The sequence below is a fragment of the Cricetulus griseus genome, chromosome 4 (assembly GCF_003668045.3).
Source record: "Cricetulus griseus strain 17A/GY chromosome 4, alternate assembly CriGri-PICRH-1.0, whole genome shotgun sequence".
Classification (NCBI taxonomy): domain Eukaryota; kingdom Metazoa; phylum Chordata; class Mammalia; order Rodentia; family Cricetidae; genus Cricetulus; species Cricetulus griseus.
Genome location: NC_048597.1, coordinates 210,313,768 through 210,335,241, shown reverse-complemented (window position 1 = coordinate 210,335,241; position 21,474 = coordinate 210,313,768). Strand labels below are relative to the sequence as shown.

The window sequence follows — 21,474 nt, the reverse complement described above, 5'->3', positions numbered from 1 at the left end:
TGGTTATCCAAGAAACTAGAAGAGGTACCCATAAGTGAGGACACCCCAATTAATCACCAAGCTATGTCATTTGTCCCCAACCTTTCCTATCATTATGAAAGGTGATTCCAAACACATGACACAAACTACCTGCAAAGGCCCCTCTTTTGCTTACCCTGTCCTAGGAAGCATATAAAAATGCAATTAAGGTAGAGTGATGCTGTTAAGGCAGTGACCTTGAAATCACTTTAATTTTTTCTTTAGAGAATTGCTTGTGAATTCTAGTCCTTTTCTGTCATTCATAGCAAATGCTAATGAACACATCTCAGTGCCCCTTGTGTTTGTTGCAATATGACATTTAAGAATAAGAAGTCTGGTCATTGCCAGCAAAGACCCCTTTTTATCTGAGACTGTGAGGCTACATTCCTTCGCCAAGTGCTCATGAAGGGGCCCTGGTTGTCAAGGCAGGAGGAAGGATTAGACATTTGTGTACCAGACTCCCAGCTACACATTAGACTCACCTCACCAGTGAAATCTGTTGACATACCTGAGAGGGGAAAATCACTGAGAAGGGCCACTATCAAGATGTTTGGAGAACTGAAATATTAAGCAGGGGTTCCTCCATCTGAGATGCTGACTCTGTGAATCTTGGTGTGAGGGGTAACTCAGCATCGTGGTTTTCCAAATGGCAAAACCTTCATTTTCATTTTTAGGGAAGGGTATCTGGTTGCCATTCTGCCATTAACTCCTACATGATCTTTGTGTTGTAGCCTGTCCTGCGGGGACCTTCAAGGCCAGCCAGGAAGCTGAAGGCTGCTCCCACTGCCCCTCCAACAGCCGCTCCCCTTCAGAAGCATCTCCCATCTGCACCTGCCGGACTGGCTATTACCGAGCAGACTTTGATCCCCCAGAAGTGGCGTGCACTAGTAAGTGTTTAGTAATGGCTGTGGGCTGGGGAGTCTGATTACAAATGGTGGACCTGGAGCAGGGGAGAGAGCAGGTCAACCTTCCAAGGAAATGCTAAGTGGAGTGCTAGCCGTGGTGCTGAAACGGGGGCTCTCTTTTTCTCAAGTGCATATCTTTGGTTAAGACTGAATATTTTTATGCTCATCTTTCCAGATGTGAGGGCCTTTCTTTCACACACCTCTAAGATAACCTCTTCCCACAAAAATTTAAAACTATTCTTTGTGTGAAAAATCAAGACACACTCTTCAATGTGTCTTCTCAGTGTCTGCTTCCCTGGAAGTTCTCATAGTTTTATTAATTGTCCATTTACTTTGTAATTGCCTTAGCTACAAACAGAAAATCCTTGAGTGTCAGGTCTAAGTATTCCTCCTCTTTGTCCCTTGTAGTGTTCAGCATCTGAGCTTCAGCCAAATATCAAGACCAGAAGCCTTGCTACACTGTCCATCTCAGTACACTAAATTCTAGAAGCTTGGGGTTAATGTGTCAGCCATATCCACTCGTCCATTATCTCTGGTGGAAAGAAAAAGCAGCCATTTTTCTAAAAGCAGAGGGACAGCTACACTCTCCAGGCAGGGAGAGGATAATTTCCCTCTGGTCCTGTCTCCCAAAAGCACGGGAGGCAAGGAAAATGGTCTCCCTGAACAGCACTTTACACAACTTTTCCTTCTCTAAGTGTTAAAGCCCTGAAGCAGGGATGATCGCTTCTCAGTATTCCCATTGCATTCTGGGATCAATACTGCAGGTTAGCCTGTAATCAGACTAGAACTTTCTTCTGCACTAGGTGCTTTGGTGTGGCTCACTGTGAGCAGGTACCTCTCCTTACACCCCTTAGACCAGTTCCCTCTCATCCCAATGAAGAGGCCCACAGAGGTATATTTCATACACACTTTTAGTTTGATGGACAAAAAAAAAAGTGAACTGGACTGGGTAGAAGAATTTCTCAGTCCAGGCCTTGTAGCATATGTAACCTTTGCTGGATGCAGAGCAGAAAAGAAAGTGTCTTCTAGATCAAGGTCCTGAGCTCAATCGATGCTTATAGATTTGAGGTGAGGAAAAGCTCGTCGTCGTCGGCATTGTCGTCTTGTAAACTGGTTTTCCCTGCCTTCTTTCTCAGGTGGGTGGAGATGAACAGAAATGATCCCTCTCCTGCTGCCCTGAGTCCCCATCTTTGTGTAGTGTTGTCTCCTTCTCTGATTTCTAAGTGCTCCTCACCTCACCCCAGATGGCAGTCTTCCATGGACCCCCCCAAAGCAATATTTAGCATGCTTCTTTAGATTCCAATAAGGATGCCTGATCACTCTACTACCTACATGGCCAGATCAAACACCAATCTACACAATAGCCAAGGCATCCACCCAGGCTCTGGCTGCTTCTCTCCTGGAAGCATTGCCATGCTCATAACTCTTCCCTCTGGCCAGGCTTCCTCTACAGATCAACTCATCCATATGGTCCCTTAGCTTTCCACTCCAGGAGACAAACTGTCAACCCATCAATCTCATGATAAGGTTATCTGGAAGAAGTCAGGACAATGACCAGGGGCTCAGTTTGTAGATGTGTTTCCGTCTTCTCCTACTTATTTACCAAAGCTTATCTTTCAGCCTCCATTCCTGATGGACATGAGTCTATTGGATCAGTTACTGGGAAAAATATGAACATTACAATGCCCCTAGTTTGACCACAGAAGCTTCTTATTCCATACTACCATACAATATCCCAAGACCATCTTTAAGTTAGACCACACAGGCTTTTCCCTCCTCCCTCTGGTCCAGTCAGCTCTGGAATATTCAACAGTGGGGTGCCACTATTCTCTCCTATTCTTATTTCAATGGTGAGGGAGCATGCCACCCTGGCTATTTCACCTCTGCATACCCCTTGTCTTGTGCCTCCAGACATAGAGGGAAGGCTCAGACTAGAAACTGCTAAACCAAAACACACATGACTATGGCAGGAAGGGCAAAGAACAGCTCCTGGACATGTTGCCCCTCATCCTGGGGGGGCAAGCATTTGGTGAGGAGACTCAGGAGACAGGACATGGGTACAACACAATGCTAGGCAAAACATGTATAAATAAAGCTATATTTTCCCTGAGCCTCATTATATATTTGATTTATTGTGTGCCAGGGAAGTACTGTATGAAAAAGTCAATTTGTTGGCTTTTATATTCTCATTAGGGTTTCCTTTAAAAGCATTCTAATTGGAGGTGCCATCTGTTCTCTTAAAAAGGCACAGCACATCACCACAGTAAATAATTTTTCAGATACAAGGAGAATTTCTAGAGCTGTTGAAGAAAGACACAGCCCTGTACTGTGTGGCCTTAGGGCTCCTAGCTAGCCTGACACGTCTAGTGAGACAAGTGTGTAGGAGCCTGAGCCCGGCTGGTGGAGGCTTGGGGCTGGGAGAACTGGTTCACCTTGGAAAATCAAGACTTCATCTGTCCTAGCAGGAAGCAACTAGAGCCCACCCAGGCACTAAAGATAAAGAGCTGTCTTTATAAATGTATGGGGACAGGGAACACCTGCCATGCCCTGGTGCTGTGATCCAGAGAACAGAGCAGACAGGAGAGTCCAAGAGCTGGCCAAGGCCTCCAGTGTGGAAGGGCCTCAGATCTAGCTTGTGTCCATTGTCTTCAAGTGAGATTACACCAGCAGTCCACTCTTCCCCAGCAAGCATTTTACAAATATATTTATAAAAAAATTGTAAATGTAAAATATGCTTCTTGCAAGATTACAACACCTATACTGTACTAAGGATTATTATTATATTTTCAATACTAAAGACTGAACCTATGGCCTCCTTGCTAGACAAACACACTACCTCTGACTAATGTTTTTATCTCTGCTCTCTGATCTGCTTTTTTTTTTAAACCTGGGTCTCATTAAGCTGCCAAAGCAAGTTTGTGGTAATGCTCCTGCCTCAGCCTTCTTAGTAGCCAGGATTACAGGCCAAAACCATTATATATATATATATATATATATATATATATATATGTGTGTGTGTGTGTGTGTGTGTGTGTGTGTGTGTGTGTGTGTGTATGTGTATATGTATATATGTATATATATATATATGTATATATATATATATATAGATTATCACATATATACTATATTTTTGTAATATTGAAATGTTTCTATAGGGCTGGGACAAGAACTCAGTTGGTAAAATGCTGATGACCTGAGTCCAATCCTAGAATTTACAGAATAAAACTGGATGCAATTCTGCATGATCACAGTCCCAGTGCTGGGGCAGGGGGAAGGCAGTGGAGGCAGTGGAAGCAGAGTCAGGGCTCAATGGCCAGCCAACCTAACCTACTTGTTGAGTTTTTCCCCCTATCTGAATACACATGAATATATGCACATATACTTTTCATTTATCCCATCTAAAAATTGACAGTGAGAAATTCTGTAGCCTTGTCTGGGTATTTCTGTATTTTCTTTTTAATCTACTAGAAGAGATAGAAATTCCTTTGATGTCTGAGAGGTCCTGGCCTTGCTTGCCTAGCCTGCCTTTGAGCCTCATCAATGAAGTCAGGAGGGGTGCACCTCAAGGTAGGATTAACGAGACAGTGTAGACTCTAGCAACTTCAGGGACACCGGCAGAGTGGGCTGTTCATTTCTTCAGAGTCTGAATTCATATGGCTGCTGCTGGCCTGCAGACACTTAATTCCTCCTTCCTTCCTTCCTTCCTTCCTTCCTTCCTTCCTTCCTTCCTTCCTTCCTTCCTTCCTCCCTCTCTCCCTCCCTTCCTCCCTCTCTCCCTCCCTCCCTCCTTCTTCTGCTTCTTCCCAGGGCTACATAGTTCTAACTCTGGCATTAGAGTGTCTGGCTGATGGCCCTTGCCAAACACTGACCCAGTACTTTACCATACTCTCCAAAGTGACTTCATCCTCCCAACTTGACATGGGGTTTCCAGCTCATCATAGAGCAGTACAAAGGGGGATACATGAATGCATGGGGCACCCTGGAACTGCCACACCCCAGAGGCACATAGAGCTGCCCAGAAGCTCTTTAAACCCAGTGTTTGGGGGGATTTTATGGAACTTCATTATATGTCCCTGATTGTTCATTTCTTCACCCTTCTCTTGTCAAGACCCAGAGCTTAAACAGCCCTAGCCTCCTAATCCTGCCTCAGTGACCAGTCCCCATCCTGAAATTTCTTGCATTTAGTTGTATGATTTCTGTGGATATGCTAAGGACTTCAAGGCCTGTATTCTAGGAAAGAGGTAGAGAACAAAGAGTAAACACATCTTTACAGCATCCCAGGTTCCTCCTGCTGCCTACATAGCACACTGCCTAGTGACCCCAGAACCCTGGGAGTCCTGGAGTGGCTAAGATGCCCTGATCTTGAGAAGGTCCTGAAGAAGCATACAGACTCAGCATTTGCACACAGTGGTTGGAAGATGGGCTTGGTACTCATTGGCATCTCGACTCTCTTGCCTTCTCTGTGACCTTGTCCTCATTTCCTCCCTTTCCTCCACCCCATTTTGTGCTCACACTCTGATGCTGTTGTACGCCGTTCAGAGTTGTTACGAGGATTAAGCAAAATCGCATTATAGCATCTTTGGCCCGGTGCCTGGTTCATAGTAAACTCTCAATTGATGTTAGAACTTGCTTTGGTTATATCCCTGGAAAGTGTGAAATGTGTAGAAGACGGTGAGGCTTCCAGCAGAAGAGGATGCCGAGATCTGAAAGGAAAAGTGATGTGTTTGGAGTCGAGGGTGGCAAGTTTTGCTTCATTCCTGAGCAGAAACTATTGGCTGCCACAAACCACACAGTCACCCATGGTCTGAGATCCCTGGTGAAAACAAGTGTGCAGTTGACTTCCTGTGCTACGGCATGCTGCAGGAGAGGGGAAAGGGCATAGGTGAAGCACTGGAGAGCCTGCCCAGCTTTGTCCCCTGGGGCTATTGGAGCCAGAAACCCAAAACTTTGGAAACAATGGTCCACAAAACTGGACTTCAGTTCTTTTCTAAAGTTGGGATCTTGTGTTACCTAGGCTGTCCTTGAACTCCTTATGTAGCTAAAGACGCCCTTGAATTCCTGATCCTATTGCTGCTGTTCCCAGTTTCTGAGAGTGCAGGTGTTTGCCACCTCACCTGGCTCAGCCTTCAGTTCTGAGGGAGCCAGACTCATTGTCTCCTCCAAATAACAGGAGAAGGTCAGATGGTAAGGGTACCATGGCAGGGGCAGCCAAAGGGAGAAGACAGGAAGACAGGCAGAAGTGCACAGCCGAGTGAGACCAAGCTTCCAGTTGCACGGCTTCATTTTAAATAATTTCTAGTTTACCGGGGGACGAAATGGAAAGGAGGAATTTATGAAGCAAACGAAAATAGATAATTATGCCTTATAAAATTGCTGTCTGTGAAAAACCATGCAGAAGGACTGGTGTGAAAATAATTACCTTGTTACATTTCTGACCGCAAAACCCCCTTTTTTTTCTGTCACCCACATGGGAGAAATTTTGATGGATCACAGAGGCAAGCTGGAGCTTGTCCTGTTTCTTTTATGCCTTCTTCAAATGCATTGAGGTGTCCCTTGGCAGCTTTGGATGGAGAAATAGAATGAATGAGGGGCTCCAAGGTGACTCAGAAGAGAAGGTACAATGGCTGCCAACCCTTTAACTCTCCCTGGAGGCTGTCCCCATCTACCTCCTGACCCATAGAGAGGAGGGGAAGCTGAGTGGCAGGAGTTGGGGCTATGAACCTGGCACGTGTGCTATGACCTGGGATAATCTCTGTACCTTTTTGGGACATGGTGCTTCCTCTTTGGAAGAAACAGCAAAGATGGAATTCATACCACAGGATGAAAAGTCAGGTCTCACTTAGCCAATGCCACCCTCTCAAGGAGAGCAGAGAGGTGTGAGCCTCTGAGAGCAATGCTGGGGAAGCTCACAGGGAGAGTGGTGACAGTCTACTGCTGTCCTCCCACCTGAAGGATCAAGTACCCTGCTCTCTCTTAGTCTTTTCTTTAAGTTCATGTTTTATCTCTTAGAGAGCTAGTCTTCATGTGTGCATGCCTGAGTGTGACTGACTGTGTGCACATTTGCCTGCAGGTGTATGAGTGTAAGTGTAAGTAGGCTTCTATGTATGTGTGCTTTTTGTGTGCCTGTGAGTGTACACATATGTATCTATTTGTGTGAGTACACATGTGTGGTTATGCTTATGTGAGTGTGCCTGATTATGTAATGGACATGCATGTGCAAGTGACTCTAACCTATGTGAGTGTGTGTGCCTGTGTGAGTATGCCTGTATGAGTGTGTGGATAGACACTGTGTGTGCACCTGTGTGTAAGTGAGCATGAAAGTATACCTGTATATATTTATGTGTAAGTGTGCAGATGTGAGTATGTGAATATATATATATATATATGTGTGTGTGTGTGTGTGTGTGTGTGCGCGCGCGCTTATAGATGAATTGCTTGAAAGTATACATGTGTATACTTATGCATAAGTGTGCCTGTGTGAATATCTATGTGTGTGCATGAAAGTATATACCTGCGTGTATTTGTCTGTGTGTTCGGTTGTGCAAATGTGCCTGTGTGAATGCATGAGTGTGCATGAGAGCCCTGTGTGTGTCTGCAAATGTGTGCTTTTGCCTGTGTGTGTGCCTACACGTAAGTTGTGTGGCTATGATTGTGTGAGTGTTCAGGGAGGGTGGGGCTGTGAGTATATGTGCCTATGTGGGAGCGTAACGTGTTTGCGGGGAATGTGAGTGTGTGACTGTGCCTGTGGATGTGTGTATGAGTGGGTCTGTGAAAGTGGAATTGTGTGAGAGCCTTTGTGTGAGTCACACAGTAGACGGGTGTGAGAGTGTGTGAGTGTACCTGTGTGGAGGTGTGAGTGTCTGTGTGTGTGAGTGGGAATCAATGAGAGTGTGACTGGGTCTGCGTGCTGGGGTGCTCCTAGGAAGAATCTCATTGGTCTTCAGAATAGCCAAACCTGCTCTGGCATGTCTTTTCATGCAGTTCTTACTCAGATGGTCAGAGAAGTATGCAGACTCTTGATTGGCCAGCAGGGGGAGGGGGAGGGGGGAGTGAGCTGGGGCAGAGAACAGAACAGAAAGCCAGGAGAGATGAGAGCTTAAATGAAGACTGAGGGTGGGTGATGGGCCTCATTCCTCAAACCCCCATCCACTGAGGCTGCCTGTAAAGAGGGACTCTTGGAACAGCTAGGGAAGGAAAGCCCCTTGTAGCAGCAGACTCTCCACCTAGGACAGGAAGCCAGCAATGTCTACTGGGAAATGCCTGCTTGTTGGGTGCTGTACATTGGAGATGCTTTTAGATACTTTTCAAAAGTAAATATTTTCTTAATCATTTGTCTGTTAAGCTAGGGTTGGCGGCATACTCAGAGGAAGCTGTTTTACTCAAAATTAGCTCATTTTTTGCTGACCAGGTCTTTATTGAAGGATGTTCTGTGTGCCTCTCTATATAGCAAGAGATAAACTTGTTGTCACACTGGGTCATGCATCTATGTTGCACATTCAAAAACAATTTTGTTTTCAATTTAATAATTTTTGTGCATATGTGTTCAGGTGTGTATACATATGTGTGCATGTTCACATGGAGGCCAGAGGTCAATATCAGCATCTTTCACCTTAGTTTTTGAATCAGGTTCTCTCAGGGAACCTGGATCTCATCAATTCTACCAGACTGTCTTCACTTCTTCGTGCTGGTGGTACAGGTGTGCACCACTGTGCCTGGATTTTACATGCACACTAGGGAATTGAACTCAGCTGCTTTTACTTGCAAAGCAAACTCTTTACCTCCTGAGCCATCTCTCTAGCCCCCATTTGTTTTTTTGTTTGTGTTTTTGAGGGGGAGATATTCTGCTTTATGTTTTTTTTTTTTTCTTGAGGAAGATCCAAGCAAAGGTCATAGGCCAACAAGAGCCAGGGCAAGATGCTTCCTGCATCCTTCAGGGGTCTGGGCCACACCCTGTGCCAGCCAAGTAGATGGTTTGTACACGTGGATGCAGAGTGGAAGGCATGTGGCTGCAAGCTGCAAGCTATTTATAACTGTCACTCCCGTTTTGAGAAGGGTCAGCACTGCCTGTGTAAATGTGCTTTTACACTTCTGTAATCTGAAATTTCTTTTCACAGTTGTTTGACCCAAGTGGGGCTAACTCTTAGGAGGCCTTGTCTAGCTTGAACTTTTAAGCTAATAGCCAAGCACACTTGGTGACTATGTTTCAGTGTTTTGCAGTAAGAGCACTCGGGGTAGCAGACTGCTAACATCTGGGCCAGCACCAATAGGGCCTGCCTCCCAAACTTCCCTACACCGGCTTTCTTTCTATGGCAACCTCAGAAAGCATTCTCCCTCTTTTATTTTTTTTAATACTTGTGTTGATGGTCCGTTCAGACATGGCGGTAGATGTCCTTTTTCTAATGCAAGCTCCATCACCTTCCATACCTTCTGTTTGGAGCCCCCCCCACACACACACGTTGACATCGTGCTGCCCTTTGGTTGATCATGGAGGACCAACGTTCACTGAATTCCATGTTTAAAGGAAACTTTTATTTTCCCATTATTGCCTCCATTAGCTAAATATTATTTTAATCTAGCTCTCCAAGCATAACAACATTTTCTTCAATTCTCAGGTCACCATCACGCTTCTAAAAACTGTTTCTTTTCTTGTTTTTGTCTGTGTATGTACAAGTTCACCCACTATTGCGTGCTATGTGGAGGTCAGAGGGTGACTTCAGGCTTCTTTTATCACTTCCCGTGTGTGTGTGTGTGTGTGTGTGTGTGTGTGTGTGTGTGTGTGTGTGTGTGTGTGTGTGTGTGTGTGGTATATGCACATGGGTGTGTGAGTGTGAATGCCTCTATATAGAGAAGGACACTAGGGTGTCATACTCCATCACTCTCTGCTTTATTGCCTTGGGATAGCGAGACTGACTTTTCAGCTAGGCTGTCCAGCTAGTGAAATGCTAGGATCTGCTTGTCTCTGCTCCTGCTCCTAAAGGCTTGTTTGTAGGCATGGACAACCGTGCTTGGCTTTTTATGTGGGTGCTGGTAACTCAAATCTAAGTGGTTATGGCAAGATAACAAGCATTCTTACCGATGGACTGCTTCCCCACCCCCTCTGCCTTACTTTTGAGACAGGGCCGAAGCAATGGAATTAGCACCGTGCCTGCATATTTGTGTCCCTTTTGTAGTTACCTCTATGAAAATCTATTTAATCATTATGACCCTTTTTTTGTAGGCCACTGTACTTTTACAAGGAGAAATGGTGCTGGCCACCCTGACTTGTACTTCCCTGTCCGTACTTTCACTTTCTTTGAGATTCAGGTACTGATTCAGATGTGAAGTTCCGGAGATAGGGAGGGATTGGTGTAAAATTATCTATTTAATTTCCTCTTTTCCATGTTTTAAAAATCAGCCTAAAGCAGTCCTTCCTATGCTTTGTGGGTCCTTTCCTGACATGAATGCTCCTCTGCAGCCTTGGGCAGTGGCCCTGATGTCACATGTACAGGTTGTGGTCCCTGGAAGGATGGATAGATAAGGAATGAATCCTGGGAGTTAATGGCAGTTGAAGCCAAAGGTTCCAGATCTTTGCTTCACTTCCCCTCAGAGCAGGGGGACAGTTATTCAAGAGTGTGTCTCTGCATCTGTGCTCTGCCAGTCTCTGCATCCCCAGCTAGGCTTCTGACATGAGATATTTTATATTGGTTGCACAGCACACTCTTAGTTTTCCACTGGACCAGAAACTCCTGATACACAAATCCCCTTTTCTTCTACTCTGAATTGATACAGTGCCCACCCCAGTTTAGTGGCAAGAGGCCTGCTGTTGGAGTGATGTAGACCATGGTTGACTCCTGACTTGTTGAGTGGTCTTGGGTAGGTCATCTGACTTCTCCATACTTTTGTTCCTTTTCAAAAAATAATGAGAATTTTTTTTATCATGCCTGCTATAAAATGCAAGCAAAATTCTCCCTTAGTGTTGGACATATACCAAGTTCTCAGTCAACTCTCTGTTTTGTTCTTATTGAAAAACAAGGAGTCTTGGATCTCTACATTATAGGACACAAAACAAGACAACAATAAGTGAATGGAAGTTACTAGGCATTTTAGATCAAATGATTCAGGAGAGCCCTTCTAGCTTGACAAATGCTGGTGTCATCTTGCCCTTCTGAATATGCCTGAACAAGCATCTTGATCCCCAGCTCTTTAAGTGGGTCCCAGCCGTCTTCCTGGCTCCGCATGCAGGTTGGCTAAACATAAGATTCTGGACCAAGCCAGCCAAACACCAAACCCAATTTAGGAGTGGGGTGTGAGACAGAGCAACTGCTGAGCCAATGTTGCCTGCCGGGAATTTTTCTGCGTCACCATGCCAGTCAGACTGGTATTGACTCACTGTACTTCCTGTTGTTGAGCATCGACCCTGCCATGGACCCAAGTTCAGAATCTACCCTTAACTTCATTATACTGATTGGGTCTGTGTCTCAACCTCAAGCTGTCATTAACACTCTTCTCAGAGTCTATCCTGACATGTGAATTTGCAGCCTTACAATCCTTTGTAATCAAAGTACCCCCACTCCATCATTCCCTTGTGAGTGGGCACAGGTCCATCCTAATAGTTTGTTAATATTAACAATAATCCTGCCATACAAATGCACAAGCATATCCTTGGGGAACACATGTGCACCTCCTCATGGTAGAATTGCTGAATTATAGGTACTTAGCAAGTCAGTGGATACTCCCAGAATGCTTTCCCAAAGGACTTGACCAATTTATACTTATTTAGTATGCATCCCATTTCCCCATGTGGCCCAGGATGTTAGTGAGACTTTTAATCTGTGCCAATTTAACTGACCTCCTACTAATTTTGAATGGTATTTCCCTGCATATGTAAGAGTGGATATTGTCTAATATGTTTGTTGGCTGGTTTGTTCTGTCTTCAGGGACTTGCCTGTGAAGAACCTTTGCCTTTTCTATTTTAAGCTGACTTTCAGAAACCCATTAATTACCTGTGTCATCCTGCCCTCCAGTCTCCCCCTTATCTGTGCCTCTATTGTGGGTATTTTTCTTTCATATCTATTTTAATTTTTTAACTAAAATCTGACCATCTATTTCTTTCTGACATTGGGGTCTTGTGTGCTGACTTTTGTCTGGATCTTATGCATGCCATTATCAGGAGAGTATAAAAATACGTTCTTGCAATTTCACTCTCTGGAAAAGTGTTTGTGTTTAACTCATTCATGTATCTGGAATTTATCTTTATGTGGAATGCAATATTGGCATTTCTGTTCATAGTATTAAAATACAGCATGCCATCTGCTCCATCCAAACTGTACACATCTTAGTGAGGTAATTCTTTCATTATTGACTAAACACCTGCACCTAGTTTTCTGTATTCTTTGCCTTTGATGGTCTGGTCTGTTCTTTGATGGTAGCCTTATGACATATCTCAATAGTTGATGAACTAAGCCTCTGGATGATATTCTCTTCTCAAAATCATCTTGTCATTTACTAAAAACTGGTTTCTTTGAAGATAGTCCTTAGAGCTCGCTGGGCACATTTCATTAAACAATCCTATTTAATGGGGATTGGATGGCATTGAGTTTACGGATTACTTTGGAGGTTGCTGTCTGTTTTAAGATGTTGAGGCTTGTCATCTGAGGACATGGCAGCCAAGTTTTCTTTTATGGACTTTAGTAAGGCTTTATAGTTGTCATCATACAAGTGTTACGAAGGCTTTGTGAGATTTGATCCTAGGTATTTTATTGGTTTTGTGACTTATTGTGAATAGATACTTTTTCCCCATTATCTTTTAAAACAGACTATCATAAGTAGTAGATGATTCAGTAAGCAGAAAAGCAGTGAACCTCCCTCCACTGGTAGTATCCAACAAAGACTGACTACTGGGATGAGGGGCATTGCCACTTGGGACATACTGACATCCAAGATTACTTTCCATTCTAAAAACTAGTGCGTGTAGGAAATGTCAGAATCAGGACTTGACCTTGAGAGACCTGTGGCTCCCTGAAAGGACTATCTACCCTTTTCAGTTTCTTTTTGTTGTTGTTGTTCTCTGACCTTAAATTGTCTTTGGAAACTGGTATTTCCTGTGAACCAGTAGAGAGGCAGACCATGCATCTCTTAGAACTTCATGGAATAGTCTAGAAGAGACTTCTGTGCCCCATCCATGGCTATTTAGCCCTAGCCCCTTTCCAGCTGTTATGGTATCACAGTCATTTAACAAAAGATGAGGAACAACTAGAAAAGCATCTGCTGTCACTGGGTGGGGCTCTTGGTAATTTCTGTTGAAGTATGAAGTATGGGATTCTTCCCTGGGTACCACATTCTCTGAGGATGGCAAGAAGAGTTCCTGACCATACAGCTCCCCTAAGGTCTAATTTCTACCTACTACAAACTGTTCTTATTTATGCAGCAGAGACTTATCCAGTCTGGTCCAGATGGTTATCTGGCTATTCCTCTCCCCCACCTCTCTCTCTCTCTCTTTCTCTCTCTCTCTCTCTCTCTCTCTCTCTCTCTCTCTCTCTCTCTCTCTGTGTGTGTGTATGTGTGTGTATGCTTTTTTGTGCATGTGGGGGCCAGAGGTCAACTATGTTGGATGTCTTGGTTTGGGGAAACAGTCTCTCACTAAACAGGAATCTCACTGATTTGCCTAGGACATCTGGATGCTGAGTTGAAAGGATGCTTAGGTATCTTCCTGTGTCCGATTTTCTAGCACTGGGATTACAGATGTTTTAGTGGGTGCTGAGGATCCAAACCCAGGTCCTCATGCATTGCAATAAGCACTTTACCAATTGAAACATATCCTTCCTTAGCCCTGGCTACTTTCTTTTGAAAGATGCTCTAGAAGGTGAGGCTATAACTCAGTTAGAATACTTACCTAGTATGTACAGAGTCCTGGGTTTGATTCCTGGCATTGCATAAAACAGGCTGTTGTGGTCCAAGCCTGTCATCTCAGGCTGGGGAGGTGGTAGTTGTAGGATCAGAAGTTCAGATCATCCTCATTTATGCAGTGAGTCTCAGGCCAGCTTGGACTACATGAGACCTTGACTCAAAAAATAGACTAGACTACACTAGACTAGACTAGAACATATACTTTGATTAGTCCATATTCTCCCATCATTGGTGTCCTATTCCTGAGAGTTCACAGTATACTGGGTACTAGAAGGGCCCTGATGGGTTCTGCACACTTGAAAAGGGATTCTAGAGGAGCCAAGGTGCCTTTCCACAATTTATGATCTTTGTCCCTGTCATGTCTTAGTGTATAGCTGTTGAGTCTTGAGATTCACAGTATCATTGTGATACTGTGAGTCAAGGGACTTGGCTTCCTGACCAGACCTTGGCCCCACATTTATACCTGCATAGTGACAGTCACTAAGATCTGCATTGTACCAGCTTGTTTTAAAGCAACTGAGTAATTCCAGGTGGTATAGATCCCAAGTGCATCAGTTAAGAATGACAGGCCAGAGGAGGAGCTCCATGGAGACCCCGCCCAAGTAAGATCTATCTTCCTGTAGTACCAGAAATAGTGTTTCACAATGTCCTTTGACAGTTCAAGAAGACTCAGACACAGAAAACACCTTGGAGCCTGCCTTGGCAAAGCATGGTTTAGGATATTGTGAGCAAAACAGAAAACCCTGTAGGGAAAATGTCCTCTGAAATGAATTGGACCTGGGATGCCATAACCATAGCCTGCCTCAGTTTTAGAGGTTTCCAGGGTAGGACTTCTGAAGGTCATGTCTTTAAAATGACCTGACATATATATCTCCCTTTGGTTTGTAATGTCTTCAATGACTCTATGAGTAGTATGTTTCCCATCTCTTTGGCCTCATCTGAGCTTTCTCTGCTTCCCCTGAATGGACAGTGGCCATGGGTACACTCCTAGGAGGTCTGTAACCCCAAGGCTACAGGCCCTCATCAGCCCAGAAACCTGTTCTCTCAACTCCAGTACAACTTGGGAGAGGAACTCTCTCTTTCCTCAGGAAGTAGAATGCATCTCTCTGCCTCAGACAATTATCTCCATTAAAGAAGGGAAACACGAAGTTCTCTATACAAACACTGGCATGTGGTGAAATACATGACACCAGGCTATTTGATGCCCCTGAAATCCCTCACAGTGGGGTCCCTCCTTGTTTCAACTAATCATTTCTTTTCTATTACTAACTGTTATGATTAGTAGAATTGCCTGTGTATAGACCCAGTATGTCAGGGACCCTAATGAAAGTGTGCAGATTTGCTGACATCGCCCTTGGGTTCTCCTGTCCCTAAAGGGCGGGGGCTGAGATGAATGTGGATAGGAGCTTCCTACTAGCTTGTGAGCTCCCTATATCCCCCAGGTGCTATTGTATTCTGCCTGTGCCTTAAACACTTAAGGACCAGGACTGCAGGCAAGCATATTCGCCAGCTCCTCTCAACCAACCCCATAAGTTGGTTCAAGTGATTTTATTCCTCATATATATGTCGAGGATAATAGTCCTGGATGTCAGGAAGATCAGTTTCATTAAGTCATGCAAAAATGCCACATATAGTGCTTTTTACATAGTGTTTATTAAGAGAAAATTCTGAGTTCAATACTGAATTCTGCTGAATGTTGACCAACACCATCTCTTTGTTCTTTTAACCAGTCTCTGTAGAAATCTGCTCTAGGGAACAAACAATATTAGTTTTCCACCAAATCAGAGGCAGGCCAAGGAGGAACCTCTGGACAAAGAGTTCTTTTGGTCATCAATGTCCACTCACTGGTAGGAAAGAGGTGCAAGGTGAACACATCCACATGGTGGACCCACTTTGACCTGACACATCTTTGATCACAGACAAGCCTTTTTGCCTCTCTGAACCTCAAGAGACATGTTTTCATCATGAAAATGGCAATAGTAAAGACTCAGTTGTGAAGTAACATGGTGATACTGTCTATAGAAAGAATATTTAAAAGAAAACATTTGAGGCTCTTCCATTGTTTTTCCTTTATCCTGGCCTAAGCCCCTGTTGTCCCTCATCTGGATGACTACTGTGGCCTCCTGGCTGGTCTGTCTACTTCTGCTTTTATAGCCTGTTATCTTGCTTTCACAACTGCTTGGGTAGCACTTAGAAAGTCTGACTGTGGGGCTGGCGAGATGGTTCAGGGGGTAAGAGCACCTGCGATGTAGGCACGAGGACCTGAGTTCAAACTCCAGCACCCATGTTAAAAAGCCAGGATGGCTGTAATCGCAGCACTTTGGAGGAGAGAGACAGAGGAATTAATCATGTTTTCTGGCAATCAACTTAGTTCAAAATTCAATGAGATAGCTGGCATCAAACAAAAGAGGTGGGAAATATTCCAGCAGACACCAGGCTTATTCCTCTGGCCTCTTTGTACATACATGTGTGAACACACACACACACACACACACACACACACACACACACACACACACACAGAGTATATCCTTCCTCAGAGCCTTCCCTAGAGTAAAATATTACAGAGAATAAAATCCCTGCAAGCTGTACCCAGGACTTACACAATCTGATGATCTACCTCTACTGGTAACTTGCTCTCTTCATTCTGTCTCCTATCTCCCCCATATAGTGATTTTCTTATAGCTGTGCCCCAATTTTCCTTAACCAGCCAATTAGATTTTCTTCTCAGGATTATTGTAGATACTGGCTCTGACCTGGAGAACACTCCCTCTACATTCTAGTAATTGGCTCCAGACTCACCCCAGCGTAGTGTCTGCCCAAAAAACCTCATCTAGGAGAAGGCTCACGTGACCACCAAGCACACTGACTCCCTTCCTCCTGTTCTTTATTACTAGAGCCTTGCCACCAATTACATCACACATTTATCTACCCTTTGACAGGGTAAAAACCATATAACTACTGTTTATCTGACTCCTCCACCAGAATATAAACTCCATGAGAGCAGCGTTCTGCTTGTGTCGTTGCATTTGAAGTAATCATTACAACATAATGAATAAAATGGATAGCTGTCATTACAGAATCTGTGTTTGGTAGCTTGTCAGTCCAGTACAAGCTAGAGTCATCTGGGAGAGGGAAAGCCTTTATCAGATTGGCCTGTAGGCAAATGTGTGGGACACTTTCTTGATTAATGATTGGTGTGAGAGGGCCCAGCCTACTGTGGTTGGTGCTATCCCTGGGCAGCTGGTCCTGGGGTACATAAAAAAGTTAACTGAATATGAAGAGCAAACTATGAACAGTGATTCTCCACAGTCTCTGCTTCAGTTCCTGTCTCCAAGTTCCTGTCCTCCTTGAGCTCTTCCTTGACTTCTGCTATGCCCTGCTACATAAGCCAAATCAACCCCTTTGTCTCTGAGTTGCCTTTGGTTATGGTCTCTAACACAGCAATAGAAAGCAAGGCAGGAAAGATGCTGTTGTAACTGGCAGGTGCATTCTAGCCCTTCACTTACTGAAGTCCTACGTGATTCTTCTGAGCAATTATAATCTTTTGGTTTTACTTACAAATGCGCATGATATGGCTTATCCTAACCTAAAGAAGCCAGACCTCCCCTTGCTCATGAGTTGATCCATGGCTTCATTTGAGGCTGACTCCTAAGGGCATGAAATTGCCCCTGGGAGGGTTGTGCTCACAGCATTGTTAGGGTCCTATATGTTATTCCTAGATTTCAATACCCTCTCTTCCTTACCCTAGAGCAACAGCCAGCATATTGAGTAGAAGATTCTCAAAAGATGGCCAACATTGCAAAAGGCTCTACTCATTCTCTGAGGCAGACTTTTGGTACAGCTCCATCTCTGGAAGGTCACCCAAAACTTCCTCTACATTGACAGACCACTACACTTGGTGCTCATCACCCAGACTGCAGACATCCTTGGTCTGTTTTTTCCCCAGTGACCCTGAGATCTTCCAAATTTCTGTTGTTGACATAGATGTCTGGCATCCTATAATGACTCCCCTTTCTGTTTTGTGTCACCTCTTTTCACCGTGTATTCAATACCTTATTCTCAACTTCCCAATATGGCTTCAACAGTCCCTTTGACCCTATTACAAAATCTGATAACCTCTGCTGCCAATGACCCCTGTTATCATGGTGCCCAGTGCAGACTCATTAGAAGTAAGAGGGCTCAATTCCCTCTCCATGGTCCTGAAGCAACACATTGCAGCTTATCAGACTCTCCTGTAAGCCACTGATGCTCCCTGTCCGACCTCTTCTTGGGCTTCTCTGCCTGGTATGATCATGATGGGAGATGAATCAGAGCCACCTTTTTGAGGAGGGTGGGGGACAGAAGTAGCACTGAACTCAGTTGGAAAGTGTCATAGCTACACATGGCAGCTAGAAAGGATAAAGAAAGCTTTGGTTTGTTTTGTTTTGATGTTGCTCTCAAACAATCAGTTACCAAAGAAGAAAAGGCAAGGGGATGTGAAGTGTGCTCATGTTTATTTGATTGCTGTCATACATCTCCGACAGTTGTGGGCATGTCCTCTGCCAGGTTATGTCACCTTCTAGCCAAGTTTGCTTTTATCCCTGTGTGCTGTATTTAATGAAAGGCATAACAATAAAACTGATTACATTTTCTACATACTGTTCACTCATAGAAAACCTCTACATCCTGTATTTCTTCATCTGCCTCTGCCCCCTGGATCTTATCTATTTCTCTATAGACTCTCAAGGACTTTTCCACCTTCTCTAGGAAGCATTCCAATCACTCAGTTGCAGCTCCTTTAATTAGCTCTGCCACAGTGAGCAATGAGGAAAGAGATACTCTGACAGATCCTCATTTTGGAGAACTAATGTTGGGTCTACACTGAGCACACCACCCAACGTGTTCCTGAGCACTTATACCTCACTCTTTCCTGTCATCCTTACTCTAATGTCATTTTTTCACCCTCCTCTCTAATGCCTCCAAGCCTTCAGCCTATATTTAAGCATGTAGTCATTTTATTCAAATTACAGTTTTGACTCTTTTCAGTCTTGAGAACATTATGGTTTGGATTTTCTAGGTTGAAAACAGTCAAGGGTCTTGAGCATTATATATCCACTTGACTCATTCCTAAGTCCTACCTCAACCCTTTCTTCTAAAGAGGGACAAAGGAGAGGACATGACTTCCTGCAGGAATAAAGAGGGGACATCTTTGCCTGCATGTCAAGGAAGACTATGAATGCCACCTTTCAGGAGACCAGAAAACACACTTACAAGTATATGCAGAGGTCACAAGTTTAGAAGGTGTCAAGATGTAGACCTTTCTAGGTACACAGTCCCATGTTTAAGAGTAGACCTTCTTGGGTATACGTTCAGGAGTTAAGTGGCTTGGAATAGACAGAATTAGAAGCAATCTCCAAAATGTTTCTCCCAAGACTAGATCCAAGCTTGAAGACAGAACCTCTAGATAATATCTGAAAATATGGATATAACTTGTCATTTGCAATATTTTTCATCCCACTTCCTTTACTTTTAACTATATGGACTCACAATTCCTGGATGTGGGGGTTTGCTCCCAAGTTCCCCAATATCAATCCATATCTTCATGACTTGTACAGTGCTCAGCAGAATACATAGAGAGAATGGTTGTGTAAGAAGAGTCTTAGATGAGTGGATAAGGTTTTCTGATAACCCAATAATGACAATGACAAATATAGCCACTAACATACTTAGTTCTTCCATGTATCAGCCACTGTGCCACAGTCTCATTTTTTTAGATGATAAAATCAAGGCTTACAAGTTCATTTTCTCAAAACTGTCCAAGTAGATTGGTATAAATATTCAGGGGTTTCATGGTATGCTTAAGAAAACTGTGAGCCTACTCACTGTTTGAACAGTCATGCATTGAGCCCATGTTCACTTTTTTTTTTTTTTTGCAAAATATCCTGATTGCTTTAGCAGATTCTCTCGGGACACATGCACAGGGTAGGAGGGACCCTTTCTGGCATAATGCATGGAGGACCATTCCAGGTTGCCTATGGGATCTCTAAAACAGAATCATCTCACTTCTGGTATCCTTAGGAATGCCTGTAGGGAGATGTCTAAGGATGCAGACCTGGAGGCAGCCATAATGATTAGCAGGATCTGGCTTCTCTGTCCCTTAGATGGGCCTGAAACTCATTTTGAAGTTCTGAGACCAAGAGGTTGGCTTTATTAAGATTACTGATAAAGGGATTGGCTTTCAGAGCTTACCTGTTGTCAACACAGGTTGATGACTTAAGTGAACTCTTATTTCCAGCTTGATGCCTACAAATAAACTCCCTTGCTTTCTGCCACCCACCTTGTCTTAACATTCTTAAAGTCACCTGACCAAAATCACATTATGAAAGAGGGAGATCCTATCTCAAGATTACAACACTTGGGCTGGCCCCAAGACTCTAGAGAGATCCAGTTTAACTCCTTGAGGTCCCCATGACACCCATGTTCCATGTGACTGAGTCAATCTCTTGGGCACATATTTCAAGGCATTGGAGACCCATCTTCATAACTCTCATTCAAACAGAAAAATCACAGTTCAACACTTTTTCCATTCTTTCAAAGGACTGAATTTCCCTAGCCTCTTAAACAGAATATGTTCATCAGTAGTAACCGTGGCAACAGATCAGACAGGCTTCAAGCCTGTCTGTATGTAATTAAGAAAAACGAGGGAGCAGCCATGAGAGCGGGAAGCTCAGACAAGGAGACTGTGTTGCTGAGCCTGGCCAGGCAGTCGATGGGGACTTTTGCTGATGGGGGTAGCAGATTTTCTTCCTATCTTTTGACCTCCCTCTCTGTTCCCATTTATAACATTTAGGTCTCCTTCCTGGGGATGTTGCTGGAAGCTTATATTCTAAATGAATAGTCCTGGAAATGCATAGGTCCCCAATCCAGGAGAAACACCCAAATGGTTAGAAAGTGGTCCTAGCACCTTCCTCTAGTGAGATTTATGCATGGATCTAGACCTGCTCTGGTTGATCTCTTCATCCAGGCATGAGAGCCTGGGCAGCCTGTCTTCAGAAATGTGCTTGTCTCATTAAGATGCAGGAGCCCAGACACCTGGGATAATTCTTCTTTTACCCCAAGCCGTGAAGCACTAGCTTGCCTGGCCCAGAGCAGACCTCCTGGGAATAAGGGACAAAGCTCAACATTGTCCTGGGGATCTGAGGCCCAGGCTGTTTTAACTCACAACACTTATTCTTATCTGAAGCCATCCCGTTTATCCCCAGGTTTACGTTTATTCTGTCCGATTTCCATCTCCAGAGCTAAGTACAAGTTCCATCAGAGAAAAAGTCTGCCTGCTTTGTTTCTTATTTCTTTCTGCCTCCTAAGTGGCTGGAAAAGTCCAGAGACTTTTTGTTATAGTAGTGAAAGAATGAATGAGTAAATGAATAATGAATGGATTCCCAGTCACTCTTATGGCTGGGACTTGATCCATCTCTATAAGAATGTACTGGTACCAAATCTGTGAAATAACCAAGACATACCCCACCAGTGTGGAAGGTGGGGGAGGATTTATATCAGGCATGCTGCCTTCTCCTAGATCTCTGTGCTCCATTCTCAGGTGTCTAGTAAAGGTTACTTAGAAGAAAATGATGAGGTTTATTCATTCCTGGACTCAAAAACCATGCCCTCCTCCTGCCCTCCTCAT

General features: G+C 44.0%; 1 protein-coding gene across 1 annotated transcript in view; it reads left to right on the top strand.

Annotated features, from left to right (window-relative positions):
* Nucleotides 1-21,474, top strand: part of Ephb1 (EPH receptor B1) — a 298,236-nt gene that overhangs the window by 154,496 nt on the left and 122,266 nt on the right. Inside the window, exon 4 of the mRNA XM_035444232.1 lies at nt 750-905. Within this exon, the coding sequence (XP_035300123.1) occupies nt 750-905 (156 nt within the window). The remainder of the gene's footprint in view (nt 1-749; nt 906-21,474) is intronic.